At 36.0% G+C, this 16,211-nt stretch overlaps 1 protein-coding gene across 1 annotated transcript in view; it reads left to right on the top strand.

Annotated features, from left to right (window-relative positions):
* The window catches only part of CEP135 (centrosomal protein 135), a 72,727-nt gene extending 56,822 nt beyond the window's left edge, over nt 1-15,905 (top strand). The window contains exons 22-26 of the mRNA XM_081096925.1: nt 5,133-5,342; nt 6,472-6,674; nt 7,603-7,707; nt 9,167-9,280; nt 14,461-15,905. Of these exons, the coding sequence (XP_080953051.1) occupies nt 5,133-5,342; nt 6,472-6,674; nt 7,603-7,707; nt 9,167-9,266 (618 nt within the window). The 3' untranslated portion in view covers nt 9,267-9,280; nt 14,461-15,905. The remainder of the gene's footprint in view (nt 1-5,132; nt 5,343-6,471; nt 6,675-7,602; nt 7,708-9,166; nt 9,281-14,460) is intronic.
* The last annotated feature ends 306 nt before the right edge of the window (nt 15,906-16,211 follow it).

The following is a 16,211-nucleotide window of genomic DNA, read 5'->3' as shown; positions in this document are numbered from 1 at the left end:
TTGAGAGTAATGCTGCTTTGAACATGGGTGTACACTATCTATCTGAGTCCTTGATTTCAGTTCTTAAGGATATACCCAGAAGCGGAATTGCTGAATTATGTGGTAATTTTATGTTTAACTTCTTGAGGAACTGCCATGCAGTTTTCTACAAGGGCCTATAGCAGGGGTGGGCAACCTTTTTGTGAGTGCGTGCCAAAACCAGCAAAATCTCTGACTCAAAATTCTTCTGCGTGCCAACCCTAATTTTTTTTTTTAAATATATTTTTATTTATTTAAGAGAGGAAGGGAGAGGGAGAAAGAGATAGAAACATCAATGATAAGAGAGAATCATTGATTGGCTGCTTCCTGTGCATCCCCTACTAGGAATTGAGCCCGAAACCTGGGCATGTGCCCTTGACTGGAATCGAACCCGGGACCCTTCAGTCCACAGGCTGATGCTCTATCCACTGAGCCAAACCAGCTAGGGTCCACCCCTAATTTTTTGAGAACATGTTATGCCTACTTGATATCTCTTATATGTATGTGTATGTTTGTGAAGAACCTTGAAGAAATAATAAAATTCATTCGAGTGACAAAAACACAGTGTATGATGATTAAAAATACATTTATTTTTTTAATGTATACATCTACACTGATAGTCTGACAGAAAACTTTATGACTCCGTTTGATATTATCAGTGGGACTTTTGCTGCTGCATCACTGATGACAGAGATTTTACATCAGGTTTATATTTCGTGACCTTCAGAGATATGCACGAGCTGCTACTATCATCCGTCAGGCTACTCCTATTACGAGACTTAACAAAATTCATCACTGGGAGCAAAGATTCACAAGAGTATATGGATGAAGACATGGAGAGTAACCCTTTTGCAAAGTTTTTTAAACAGAAAAAATTTTCTGGAATGGCATTCCAAGTCCTCAATAATTCGTTTTCGACAATTCTCTCTGGTACTCCTGTCTCTAATACCTTTTTTTCAATGTTTTCCAAGTCAACTCTAAGGTCAATAAATTTCTGCTTCCAAATTGAGCTACTCTGAAATTCGATCAACTGCATTTCAAAGTCAGCCATGTCTATCCATGAAAATATTTGTAAGTTTAGTTCCTCTAGTTTCATGCTGTCTGGAAACCTCATGAATTTTGCTGTCTCTTCCAGTTCTCTGAATTTCGCAAATCTTGAGAAGAACTGCTCAATAGTTGACTCGATGATGCTTAGAAACAGCTTTTGAAGGCTTTGATAGTCGGTTCTGTCATCTTTTGGAAGGTCTTTGATCTGCCTCTTGAGGTTTCGGGAATATCTAAATCTCTCACCATCCACATCCCTCTTAAAGACTTCCAGTTTCTTTTCAAAAGCCTTTATGTAACCAAACATAACATCAAGTGTCTTGCCAATTCCTTGTAATTTAACATTTAAGTCATTCAAATGTTCACAAAAATTGTAAATGGAAGATTATAAGAGAGGGTTTCACATGCCAGCAAAAGTTACTGGCGTGCCATGTTTGGCACGTGTGCCAGGGGTTGCCCACCCCTGGCCTATAGCATTTTACATTCCCACCAACAATGTAAGGATTTCAATTTCTCTATATCTTTGCCAACACTTGTTATTTTCTGGGGGTTTTTAATAATAACCATCCAATAGGTGTGAAGTGGTATCACATTTTGAATTTGAATCACAATTTCTTAATGAATAGTGATGTCGAGCATCTTTTCATATGTTTATTGACCATTTGTGTATGTTCTTTAGAGAAATGTCTATTCAAATCCTTTGCCCATTTTTTTTTTTTTTTAATTCTCACTTGAGGATATTTTCCCATTGATTTTAAGAGAGAGTGAAAGAGAGAAGGAGAGACAGAGAAATGTCGATGTGAGAGAAACACATGAATTGGTTGCCTCCTGCACTTGCTCTGACCACGGCCCTGCTGGGAGGACCCTGCAACCAAGGTACATGCCCTTGACGGGAATGGAACCCGAGACTTTTTGGTCCGCAGGCCAGCACTCTGTCCACTAAGCTAAACTGGCTAAAGGGCATCATTTTTCAATCAGGATGTTTTTGTTATTGAGTTGTAGGAATTATTTGTATAATCTGGATGTTAATCCCTTATTAGACAGGTGTTTTGTAAGTTTTCTCCCATACATGGCTTGCCTTTTCACTCAGTTTTATCCTTTGATGCCTAAAAGTTTTAATTTTTATGAAGTCCAATTATTTCTAATACTCTTATTACGTAACTTTTGGTATCATATTTAAGAAATAATTGCTGAGTCCAATATACTGAAGCTTTTCCCCTACGTTCTTCAACAACGTTTGCAAGTTTTAGCTCTTATGTTAAGGTCTTTGATCCACTTTGAATTGACTTTTGTGTATGATATAACATAAGGGTCTATATTTATTCTTTTGTATGCAGGTTTAAATAAGCTCTTATCATAAAGACAGTCTAATAAAATTTTCTTAAGTAAATCTTGAATTCAGTTAAATATAGAGACCTAGTTAGATTTACTTAGAATAGGTAGCTATTAGGGTTTTTTGGTATTTTTGGTATAGTGTTGTAGTCTTCATTTTTTAGGAGAAAGTATTAATTATCTATAGTGGGTAGGATTATAGACTCCCCAAAATATATATTTAGATTCTAATACCTAGTACCTGCGAATATGACCTTTTAAGAAAATAGTATCTTTGTAGCTCTATAATCAGGTTAAAATGAGGTTATACTAGACCAGGCAGGTCATAACCCAACGACTTGTGTCCTTATAACAGTGATTTTCAACCAGTGTGCTGCAAGAATTTTTAAAACATGCAGTACCTATTTAGTCAGGGGCACGGACCGCTTTTCCCTTAGATTGTCAAATAAAAAAATGACAGCCAACACAATAGCCATCCCATGTGAATGAATCAAAATTATACCTATTTTTTTGTTAGATCAGCAAAAAAACATATTTTGTGTGTACTGCAGAATTTTAGTAATTACTTTATATGTGGCATTAAATGAAAAAAGTTGAAAATTTGCTCTCTTATAAGAGAAATATGGATATAGAAGACACAGGGAGAGTGGCAGGTGAAGATAGAGACTGAGATTGGAGGGATTTGTCTGCAAGGCAAGGAACTCCAAGGATTGCCAGCAGCCACCAAAAGGTGGGAGAGAGGCATAGAACAAATTCTCTCTCATAACCTCCAGAAAAGGGCAACTCTGTTCACATATAAATTTCAGACTTGTAACCTCCTGAATTGTGAGGGAATAAATTTCCGTGGTTTTAAGACACCCAGTAATTTGCAGTAATTTGTTATAGCAGACTTAGGAAACTAATACACTACCTCTATAAACTTTCTATTGAGTATAATAACTAAAAGCATGCTTTTCAACCTTCAAAAGAGTTCTCAGGAAAACTGTTCTTTAGTTCTTTATAATTGTTCGTGTTATATGGTACTAGAAGCCTGGCGCATAAAATTCCCGCGTGGGTCCGGTCCCTCGGCCTGGCTTGCGATCAGCGCTATCTTCCCCAGCTGCCTGCAGCCAGCCCCACCCCCCACCGCCACCTGCCCCGGTTTCCCGCTCGCCATCGGGTGATTGGAGCCTCCTGGCCAGGGAAAGGGACCAAGAGGTGGTCAGTGTGCCTCATAGTGACTGGTCTAGCGGTCATTCTGGTCATTCTGCTGTTAGGGTCAATTTGCATATTACACTTTTATTATATAGGATAGAGGCCAGGTGCACAGATGGGGGCTGGTTCTCCTGCCCTGAAGGGTGCCCCAGATCAGGGTGGGGATCTCTGCTGAGGGATGGGGCCCCTGGGGCAGGCACCACAGGGTTTGCAGGCCAGCCCCACCCCCAATCAGGGTGGGGTCCCGCTAGGACGGGGCAGCCTGGGCAAGGGGCCACTGGCTGTTTGTATGCAGGCTACACCCCCGATCAGGGTGGGGGTTCCTGTTGGGGGTGGGGCCGGCCTGGGCAAGGGGCCTGGGGTGGTTTGCAGGCCACCCACGCCCCCGATCCGGGTGGGGGTCCCTGCTGGGGGCGGGGCCATCCTGGGCAAGGGGCCTCGGGTGGTTTGTAGGTCGGCCATGCCCCCGATTGGGGTGGGGGTCCCTGCGGGGGGTGGGGCTGGCCTGGGCGAGGGGCCACTGGCTGTTTGCAGGTCGGCCACGCCCCTGGCTTTGTCAGGAAGGATGTTTGGAAGACATCCAGTCTAATTAGCATATTACCCTTTTATTAGTATAGATGTGTAATTAATTTATATATTAATATTTCATTTGGGGGAAACTGATTTTATTAATTCATTAATATTTGGAAAATCCAAATGTTTACTTTTCTGAAACTGTTGACATTTATTAAATCTTTACACACAGCATCCTATTTTTCATGTTGACTCATTTCAGAAGAGCCTGTTTGAATTAATTTTCAAGTGGGGACTTGTTTCTAAATTCTAGAAGTAGAGTTTAAGTCACTTTGTATTTATTACTCATAATCTAAATTGTGAGGAATTTAAATTGTGGATTTTTCTAAGACAAGTATCTTATCAGTATTTCAAAGTTTTCTCATTATTTCAGTTAATATTGTCTTATAAAGTAGTGTATTATTAAATTAAATTTAAATATGACTTCAGGTATTTGGTTTTAAAGCAAACTCCATTTTGAAATTCAGAATTTAAAGACAATTGAGTGATAAGTACAGGTTGTGGCAAAAGTAGGTTTACAGTTGTGAGTACACGAAACACAGAGTTCATTCTTGTACTGTTATTTATTAATTATTGTATTATTTTCCATATGAACAACTGTAAACTTTGCCTCACCCTGTGTATGTTACTTTTCTTGAAAAGGCATTATTATAACAATTTATAGAGGAAAATTTACTGTAGTTCAAAGAACTCTCATATTCACAACACCCTAGAACAATAATTTTCATTTTTTTATCTTCTAAATATATACATGAAGTACTTATTTATCATGATTAATAATTATATGCAATTCATGTGTTAAGCATTAAATAGGCCATCTTTAAATATAGCAGGCAACTTCTTGAGAGTATCTGAAAATATGCAAATATTGGCACTTAACATTTTCATGAAGTGAGGTTGTAGCACAAATTCAAGCCTTAAAAATTATTGGGTTACTCGTAATTTTTTACCTGTTTCTTTTTTATTTTCAGCATATAAATGCACATCATGCCTATGAATCTCAGATCTCATCAATGACAAAAGCCATATCTAGATTAGAAGAAGAGCTGAGACATCAAGAAGATGAGAAAGCAACAGTATTCAATGATTTGTCATCTCTTAGAGAACTCTGTATTAAGCTTGACTCAGGCAAAGATATTATGACCCAACAATTGAATGCTAAAAACCTTGAATATGAGAGGGTAAGAACTTATAAGATATTGTTGTAATACATTGTTTTACTGAGCCCTACTCTAGTTGTTTTAATTTATCATTCACTGCCTAATATATTTGTTCCCCTTCGGAGTATTTACTTTTGACTGCAGGATTTTGAGAACTAACTTTGACTACTAGATTCTCTGCCAGGATTTCTCTGGCAAACGTGGTGATGAAATTAGGAGCTGTCTGTTTTAGAGTAGATGGGTGTTTAGGAGATATTAGTCTTCTCATTATAGAATAGGAGCATATCCCAATACATTCTTTATTTGTTTAAAGATAAGACTTAAATGGAGTGGTGAGCACTTCACTGCTTCCTAAGTAGAATATTTTTCCTGATAAAAATCTCAATGCAGCCCAGCCAGCGTGGCTCACTGGTTGAGTGTTGACCTATGAATCAGGAGGTCAGGGTTCAATTCCCTGTCAGGGCACATGCCCGGGTTGCAGGCTTGGTCCCCAGTAGGGGATGTGCAGGAGGCAGCTGATCCATGATTCTCTCATCATTGATATTTCTATTTCTCCCTCTCTGAAATCTATTTTTTAAAAATCTCAAGGCATTTAAATCTTTAAAAGTCTAGTTAGCTAGAACTTCCCATTCCCAAACTGAAGCATTACTTTAAATGTGTGTTTTCAAACATTGGTGTTTTCAATTTTCAGTCATTTAGTATCTTTGTTTACTGGTACTGAGAAGCTCAAATACTGGCTTAATCATGTAGTCAGAGGACACAGATTTAATAGATCGGAAGAGCCTCCTTGCTGATAGGGTGGCCATATTTTAGGAGTTTATGATAATGACCCTCTCCTGATAAGGTAGTACTAGAAAACTATTTGAAGGTTGGAGTAGATCTCATAGCCAAATAAGCCCTTACTGAAAATAGCAAAGATTGTTTTGAAAATAAGATTTTTTTATACTTAAAAGAGTGGTTCAGGTTTTTTAACTGGTACCCAAAATGAAGGAACTGATGTGTATGGATATACTAGTAGCTCTGCAGATAATTTTTCTGAGTAAGTCTAAAATGTGCCAAGAAGTCATGTAACATATTTAAGATTGTTTTTCTTGAAATGTTAAAAAAATAAAAAAAGTGCCGAAGTAATCTTCCTTTGTTTTTCCTGTAGGTTGTGATGGAATTAGAAAATGTAAAATCAGAATCAGACCTGTTAAAAACACAACTGTCAAGTGAGAGACATACGATTAAAAATCTTGAATCATTGTTGGCTACGAATAGAGATAAAGAATTTCATTCTCATTTAACTTCCCAAGAGAAGGATACAGAAATTCAGTTACTTAAAGAGAAGTTAACCCTTTCAGAAAGCAAATTGTAAGTGTCTTAATCTATGTAAGGAAAATAGCTTATTAAAAATAATTTTAATATGAGTAAATTGTAGATTTGTAGCATAAAACAAATGATTAAAAACATTGGAGGAACAAAAAAAATGTATTTAACTTTCAGTGGGAGATGGGGGAAGGGAGTGTGAAGGGCAGTTTAAAAACCAAAATACTTTATTTATGTGGCTGCTGCTTTTGGAAGTTTAGGGACTTAGTTCAGAAGAGATACCATGTTTGGAGATGTAGATTTGTATATCTTCACCAGAGGTGGTTCCCATGGAAGTGAATGAGTGAACTTTGTAAAAATTACTAAATTTGAGCAAGGAAGAGAGGAGTCAGCAAAGGAGAGAGCATTTCAGGATGGGAGTGTCAGCAGCTTTTCATACTGTGGATTAGGAGAAATACTTCAAGAAACCTGGGCAGTTTGACCCTCGTGTATTGATTACCTTTGAGGAGGTTGATGATGGTGTCTTTTTAGCCTGGAGAGGGCTAGGTATATTTGTGGGAAGAAGAGCGGAAACCCAGAGTAGGTGGTACATACAAGTGGAATAAGTAACTTTTAAAAAGAATTAGAAACATTTCTCTTTCTGAGGCAAGAAAGAGTCGAGGAAGCCAGTGAAGATACTTTACAACTAGACATTACAATCCTGTCATTACTCAAATTTGTATCTGCAGTCCTGCTGCAGTGCCTTGCACATGCTAAGTGTTTATTAAATAAGATGCATGAAAAAGGAAACTTTGTGATAGAAGCTCCAGAAGTTTTGAGAATTATTGTTGAAAGTCTTAATTTTCCCTTTTTTTTCATTCTTAAGTATCATCTCCTTTGTATTTATTAATCACAAAAAAAATCTATGACACTACACTCTACAAAACAGAACATTTGTTATTTATTTCTTTGAATTTTAAAATTTTTTTTTAAGAACTAGTCAAAGCCGGGAGAATACCATGCTTCGGGCTAAAGTGGCACAATTACAAACAGATCATGATGCCATGAAAAGGCAGATATCAACTGAAAGATATGAACGGTAAGAAAAACTTTTAGCATTAGATAGTGTTTTTATTTATGTCCTATATCCTATTTCAAAAAGTATTTAATGTGGCTTACAAATAGCAAACTGTTTTTTAGCATTAATGCTCAAAATAAATTTCTTCAGTAATTCTTCCTGAAAAGGCAACAAGTGTTGTGAAAGATAATATCACTACAGTAAATAAAGTAGCAGATATTGTGTGAATGTTTTCCATAGCAAAATTAGGTCATTATTTCAGAGGATATAGCTAGGGAATAAACAAGCTAGTAAGGATTCCACAAGAGTCCAAAACAATATGATCCAATTGGAAACTAAATACAAGTCATTAAATAAGTGATGATGCTGATTATAAGGACTTTAACAAATATGTACCAGATGCTATGTATATATTTGATAATCCTAACAACCTATTATTATGCCTATATTTTAGGAAACGGGGGTCATACAGGAGTAAATAGCAGAGTCAGTAATGAAATTCAGGCAAGTCTGGTCTAATTTTAAAGCCTGTGCTCCCCAACCTCTGTAATATACTCTCTACAGCTTAGTAATTTTCATATTCACTTGTATTTCAGTTCATTTGCTTCATTATGTTAAAAATTTTAATCCCCAAGTGTTACAAACAGGAATAAGACCTGCTTTAAAGTTAAAATCAGTATCTGATTTTTAAATCAGTTGTCAAGTGTCTTCAGTTAGTCTTTCTTACTATATTAATATCATAGATAACAACATTTCTGAGATGATATTATCAAACAGTGGAAAAATTGCTTATTAGGTCAATTTTTTAGTTCTCTTATTCTTGTCCATTGACATTAAAATGTCTATTGATGTGCTGTTTGACATATAGACAGAATTTGCTAGGAATTCAGTATTTATTATCTTAGTAAGATATGAAGCCTGAGATTGTGTCAGTGTTGTGAAAGCTATTTTTAATCTCGTAATTTAGAAGACCTAGTTTCTTAATATACTGAACTGTATATAAATATGTAGAAATCCTGGATACTGAAGAACTCAAGGCATAAAAAGTCTAGGCCAGAGCCTAGATTGCTCACAAGGAGATGGTAGTGCAGTCCCCATGCTTTGTGGGGCAGACAGACACAGGGAAGAAAAGCATAATAGAGAATGGATTACTTTACTCTATGACATTTGGGAGTTTTGAGGCAGGACAAGGCAGAGGGCTAGATTTATGTGCAAGAAGAGGTGGGAAGGGAAGGAGCAGAGGGAAGAATCATCCAACTTTGGAAATCTGTGCTCAGAGGGCCTTTGAACAATCTCTTATAATACAATTCCTTTAATTGAAACCTTTTATCTACTATTTAAAAATCATATAAGGACATGGGATTTAAATTTAGTAAATAGAAATTAATTGAGTAGTAATTATTTCATTAACAACAATAGCAGCACCTTATATTTGTATAGCCCTTTTTGGTATTATCTCTTATTTGATCTTACTTGACAGAGAACGAGCAATCCAGGAGATGCGTCGGCATGGTCTTCCCACACCACCCCTTAGTTCTACTCTGAAATCTCCTTTACATTCTCCTGAACACATAAACTGATAATTTTTAGAAAGGTACGTATGTAACACCATGGACAAGCAAAACTAATCTATGATTATGAAAATTCAGGAAGTAGTTTTCTGGGGAGGCAAGGAGATTGCCTGAAAAAGTGATCAGGGGAACTTTCTGACCACCTTTGGTGGGAATAATGGAATGTTCTATTTGGTGGTGGTTATGAGAGTATATCCTATCTAATAAAAGAGCATTATGCAAATTGACCATCACACCAACACACAAGATGGCCGCCCCCATGTGGACACAAGATGGCCAGCAGGGGAGGGCACTTGGGGGTGACCAAGACCACAGGTGGAGGGCAGTTGGGGCTACCAGGCCTATAGGGCAGGGCTGTTTGGGGGGACCAGACCAGTAGGGGAGGGCAGTTGGGGGGACCAGACCAGCAGGGGAGGGCAGTAGGGGGGGACCAGACCAACAGGGGAGGGCAGTTGGGGGGGACCAGGCCAACAGGGGAGGGCAGTTGGGGAGACCAGGCCTGCAGGGGAGGGCAGTTGGGGGCAACCAGGCTGGCAGGGGAGGGCAATTGGGGGCAATCGGGCCGGCAAGGGAGCAGTTAGGCGTCAATCAGGCTGGCAGGGGCATTGTTAGGGGGTGATCAGGCTGGCAGGCAAAAGCAGTTAGGGGCAATCAGGCAGGCAGGCAGGCAGGCGAGTAGTTGGGAACCAGCAGTCCTGGATTGTGAGAGGGATCCGAGATTGGAGAGGCTGGGCTGAGGGACATACCCTCTCTGCCCCCCTGTGCATGAATTTCGTGCACCGGGCCTCTAGTATAATTGTAAAAACTCATTGAATTGAACATTTCTGGTCCATGACGATATGAGACATCACAGAGAAATATTAGCACTTTATGAAGTGCTAAATTCAAGGTACAAGTACTAGATGATACAAGTGTGGACAAAGACAGACAGGAATGCATGTGGCACATAGACTGAATCTGATTGGAATTACAGGTTGTTGAGGAATAAAGAGGGAAAAAGGCGTGGAGAGTAGGATACATAGAATTATTTAATGTGAGACTAAATGAGAGATTTATTCTGTAAGTCAAGGGGAGCCATTGAAGGTCTTCCTGTGTATAGCATGCATACAAGGGAAGAGTTAAGATGAAAGAACAGTTCCTAGCCCAGCTGGTGTGGCTCAGTGGTTGAGCATTGACCTATGAACTAAGAGGTCACAGTCTGAAATCAATAAAAATATATTAAAAAGAAAAAGAAAAAACTGTTCCTGGCAGATTAACTCAAAATTGTATTTGGGCTTTATTGGGCAGGGTAGAAACCAGAGGCAGGGAGACCAGAAAGAGCTATGAACGAAACAGTATGACCAGTTCAGGATCAGTATAATATTATTGAAAGCAACGATGATCGATTTAAAAAAATAAATTATATGTACAGAAAAGTGTCATGTTTATAGTGTGCAGCCTAGTGAATTTTCAGAAACTGAGTACACACAACTATGCAGCCTGCACTCAGATCAAGAAATAAAGCATTACCTCACTTGAGCTCCCTTTTGGTCATAAGCCCTGCTCTAAAAGTAACCGTTTTGACTATTAAAAGCATAGGGGGTTTTTTTGCCTGCTTTTGGACATTTTAAAAATGACACACATTTCTGGCCTCTTTTCCTCAACAGACCAGTATGGATTCATCCATACTATTGTGTGTCCTCGTAGAATGCTCATTCTTGTTGCTATGTAGTATTCTATTATGTGAACTTACCACAGTCCATTTACTCATTCTGTTGTTGAGAGGCACTGGTAATTTCCAGTTCAGGCTATTACAGAGAGTTATGAACATGCTTGTACCCATATGTTGGTGAACAGATGTGTGCATTTCTTTGGGTGTATACTTAATAGTGAAATGGTCAGGTCACAGAACATGCAAATGTTTGAGCTTGAGTAGATAAGGCAAAGCAGTTTTCCAGAGCACTAAGACTGAGGAAGTGTCAGTGACTTTGCTGACTCACTGGAAATGGGAATGAATGGGAAAGAAGCATGTCAGACCCAGGGTTTGAGAGGTAGGTGACTGTGAAAAATGCAGGCTCATTGACAGAAATAGTAAAGTCAGTTCTTTTAAAAAATTATGCATTTCTTTGCCTCTTTTAATAGAAGTACATAGGAGATAAGTAAGCATTTCCTCGATGACTCAGAATGTATGTGCTATGCTTTAACATACAGAAGCTTCCAGGGTTACTGATATTTGAAGAGCCTAGGTTTTGTAAATTACACTTTATTGGAGCATAGCCACACCCATTTGTTTACATATTGTGTAAGACTGCTTTTCTACAGTGGCAGAATTAAGTAGTGTGACAGAGACCCTTTGCCCACAAATCTAAAATATATACTACCTGGCCTTTCACGTCTGTAGCCTATGGGAAACTCATCAGTACACCTGTGGGATAATGAATGAAAGAGCACATAATTCCTTAGTCTTATGGAAAGAGGCATGACCTTTGAGGTCCTCTGAAAGGGTCCTGGGGACTCCCAGGGATCCCCAGACTATACTTCAGGAACCACTGATACAGAACATTGTGGATTCCAGCAATGTCTAAAGATGTGATAAATTAGAAAACATTTTTTTAATTGTGATAAAATATATATGGCATGAACTTTGCCATCTTAACTATTTTTAAGTGAAAACCCAGTGCATTAAATTCTCAGCATTAGGCTCTCCCCTTAGTGTTGTGCAACCATCACTACTATTTCCACCCTAAACAGAAAGTCTGTATCCTTTAAACAATAATTCTTCAGTCTCTATGAATTTGCCTACTTACATTTTCATCTAAGTGAAATCATGTAGTATTTGTCCTTTTGTCCTTTTGTGTCTGTCTTATTTCACTTCAGATAACGCTGTCATCGAATATCTATCGAATATCAAATACATATCCTCGAATATCTCAGAACTTCCTTCCTTTTTATGCCTGGATAATATTCGTTTGTATGTTCATACCACATTTTGTTTATCCATTCATCAGTTTATGGACACCTGAGTTGTTTTCATCTCTTAGCTATGGTGAATAACACTGCTAAGAACATTGGTGTACAAGGATCTGTTTTAGTCCCTGTTTTCAAATCTCTTGGGAGTACCTAGTAATAGAGTTGCTAAGTCATATGGAAAATCTTTGTTAACTTCTTGAGTACTTGCCAGACTTTTTCTACACAGCTGTACCATTTTACATTTCCACCATCAATGTGAGGGTTCTAATTTTTCAAGTCCTTTTCAGTGCTTGTTATTTTCCATGTTTTTATGATAGCCATAATAATAGATATAAGATTAGAAAACTTCAACCATTAGCAAAGTCCCAAATAAACTAATGACGTTGTTCATTGGTAACCCATTTCCACCCATATTTTCTAAATATTATCACCAAAATTAATTTTAAGGGCTTTGCCCATAAGCACTCAAAAATAAGTAAGATATGGTCATATCAACCCATATTTTACAGTGCCTCTAATAGTTAAAATATATACCCAATTTATTTTTACTTTTTTTTATTGTATGTAATACATGCTCACTGAAAAAGACATAAAATACAAAAATATATAGAAAATAAAAATCATTTAAAAAATTTTTATGGAAAATATATATAACATTAAATTTATCATTTTAAACATTTTGGGGTATACATTTCTCTGACAGTTAGTACATTCACATTGTTGTGAACAAATTAGTTCCACCATCCAACTTCAGAACTTTTTTATCTTCTCCAACTGAAACTTTGTGCCCATTAAATACTTACTCCTCATTCTCTCAGCCCCCCACCCCCTGAGAATCACCATTACAGTTTGTCTCTATGAATTTGACTATTCTGTGTACCTCAAGATAAATGGAATCATACAGTGTTTGTCCTTTTTGTGAATGGCTTATTTCACTTAGCATAATGTTTTCAGGGTTCCTCCATGTTGGAGTTTGTCTCAGAACTTTCTTGCTTTTTAAGGCTAAATAATATGCCGTTGTATGTATATACCACATTTTTTTATCCATTCATGAGTTGGTGAACACTTGGGTTGTTATTATGAAAGCGCTGCTACTAACATGGATGCAAAATCAAAATCACTTTTAATCCTACAATCCAGAGAAAATAGAAATTAGCATTTGGTATACTTCCATCTTGTATTTAATTTGTAATTAACATACACATACATAGACATACATGTAATTCTAATAGAGATCATATTCAACGTAGTTTTTATCCTGTTTTTGTTTTGTTTTATTGTTTGTGGCTCTCCCCCCTAATATTGTTATGAGGATTTATTGTTATCATTAAAAATATTTTCAGCCCTAACTGGTTTGGCTCAGTGGATAGAGCATCGGCCTGGGGACTGAAGGGTCCCAGGTTCGATTCTAGTCAAGGACATATACCTTGGTTGCGGGCACATGCCCAGTAGTGGGTGTGCAGGAGGCAGCTGATCGATGTTTCTCTCTCATAGATGTTTCTAACTCTCTATACCTCTCCCTTCCTCTCTGTAAAAAATCAATACAAATATATTTTAAAAAATAAATAAAAAATAAAAATATTTTCAAAAATGCCATTTTAAAATAGTGATCTAATGGTTTATCACATGGATATCCTGGGATTTATTTATCATTCTTTTCTTATGGGACATATAGCTTGTTTCCAATTTTTTTCTCATCAAAAATGTTATTTTACATCAAATTAGAAAGCATGTCTGATAATATCTTCTTAAGTATGTCTTCCCAAGTATAGAAAAATGTAATTACTTTCTCAGTGTTTCCATTATGGGATTTTTCATATTTTAATGTGTGTGTTTTAATTGGGAAGATGATTAAGTAACACATAACATGAAAATATTTTGAAAAATATTTGACTATCCATAACATTTTAAAACTCAGACAACATAATTTTCAGTACTTGTATACACTTGTATTTTATTAAACCTAGACATATCTTATGTTTTGAGTGATTTTTCTCAGTTAACATGCTATATTATTCCAGTCTCTTCACTATGTGTCATTCTTTTAGTCTTCATGTATTTTGCTGTATTTTGGTAATTTGAAGGGAATCTTTTTGAAGTAGAAAACAGTACTACTTAATCACTAAATAGGCAAGGGTTGTATTAGAGAATGTAATTTCAATTAAAACATTACTGAATCTAAGTTTTTCATGATGTTTTGAGCTTGATTTAACATTTTTATTTTAACCCACCTTTCCCTTCCCCTCTTTTTCAGAATGTTGACTTTCAATGAGTTGGCTGTATGGACTTGTTACAGACAGAACAGTAATAATATATTTGAAGTACTTGTTCCTGAAAATCATGAAAATTGACACAAATTCTACCTCTTTCAACTTTTATTTAAATCAGTGAATATTTATGTAAAAAATGTTTTAAAAGAACTATATATGTATATTTTCATGCATATGACAGAAAAAAATATGTATTAATAGTGCTAACTGATATATTTGTATTTTTATTCCTGACTTAAATTGCTCCTCAATGTGTGTTTATACTGTGAATTAATATAATGTATTAATCACATTATGTTTTAATCTTTTTCTTATGAGCCATATTTGTATATAAATATTCTTACAGTACTTATTTTTAAAGTGTTTTTAGTTTTCTTACCTGTGCTGATAACCTGTATCTTTAACACATTCACAAAGGATTATCAACTCAGATGTCACACTTAACTTTTTTCTTCTAAATGTAAAATTAATTACCAATTTGCTGTCTATCATTGAGGTAAATATATTCAGGTCTATTCTTATAATAGCAGAGTCTTGGTAAAATAATGATTACCATTTATAATTTATTGTCAATTAGAACAACTGTGATGGGAAAGATACACTTATATGTTATATACTTTATTTTCACTATCACATGGTCTCTTCACATGATACAAATTTATCAAAATCAAACTAAAAGTGGTATTTAAAATTTTTGTCAAACCACAGAACAGAAATTTGGGACTCTTTTTTAGTAAATAAAATTCCTCACTATATCAGTATAAAAGTTCAGAATATAATAAAATAGTATATGGGGTAAATATAGTAAAACATTTTGCTAAAATTCCAGTATACATACATTCGATAATATCAGATTTTGTTTCTCAACCTGTATGTTGTCATTTAGTCAGTCTTCCAGAATAGTATATAAACACTGAACTATGGCATTATAAGTAGAAAACAGCGTTTTACAATTTTCAAAATTTTAATTTTAAAGAATATAAATATATGCACATATTAATAAAAGAACAGTAGCACAAAATAGAGTATTGAATACAAAAACTAATCGTGTTTGAACCATACACATTTGAAGAAAATCCTATTCTCTAGTAGATTTTCATTATGACTGAAAAAGAGCTTAAAAACTAACATAGGAAAGTGAAAGGCTAATTACTATGATCCTTTTTGTTTCCTCCTTTAATAACGTGGAGTTTGTGTGTGTGCATTTGTGTGTACCTGGAGGTGGGCATTGCTCTTTTTCTAAAACTAATATCCCTTATATGTGTGAGATGCCCTTTGCAATAATTCAGTGTGTAATTTGGGTGTGATATGCTTACTTTACCATTATCTTTGTAATTTTACGTATTCCATCTCCTTTGTGTGAGTTCAGGTATTACATTAAAAGACAAGAGAAATGGGATTATTTGCAATGTCAAATGGAAAATCTTTTAATAAATAAATGTAAATAAAATAAAAATTTGTTCCCACCTTTCCCCCCAAAGCAACTGCAAGACATATTTTGTTAGATTTATTATATTTTTACTGTTTTCTGTAATTAAAAATGTGTAGCTTGCTATAATTGTTTTTATAACCATGATACAATTTTCTAAAGTTAGTTTTAGCTTAAAATACTGAATGTTCTGACCTTTTATAGATGTTTTTAATTTGTTTTAAATAATTTTAAATTATGGAGCTTGACATAGATTTTTCAATAAATATTTCAGTCTATTTTCTCTTTCTTACAAATAGTTTTTTC

The sequence above is a fragment of the Myotis nattereri genome (assembly GCF_964212035.1).
Source record: "Myotis nattereri genome assembly, chromosome: 1".
Taxonomy (NCBI): domain Eukaryota; kingdom Metazoa; phylum Chordata; class Mammalia; order Chiroptera; family Vespertilionidae; genus Myotis; species Myotis nattereri.
This window is presented reverse-complemented; position numbering and strand designations above follow the sequence as displayed.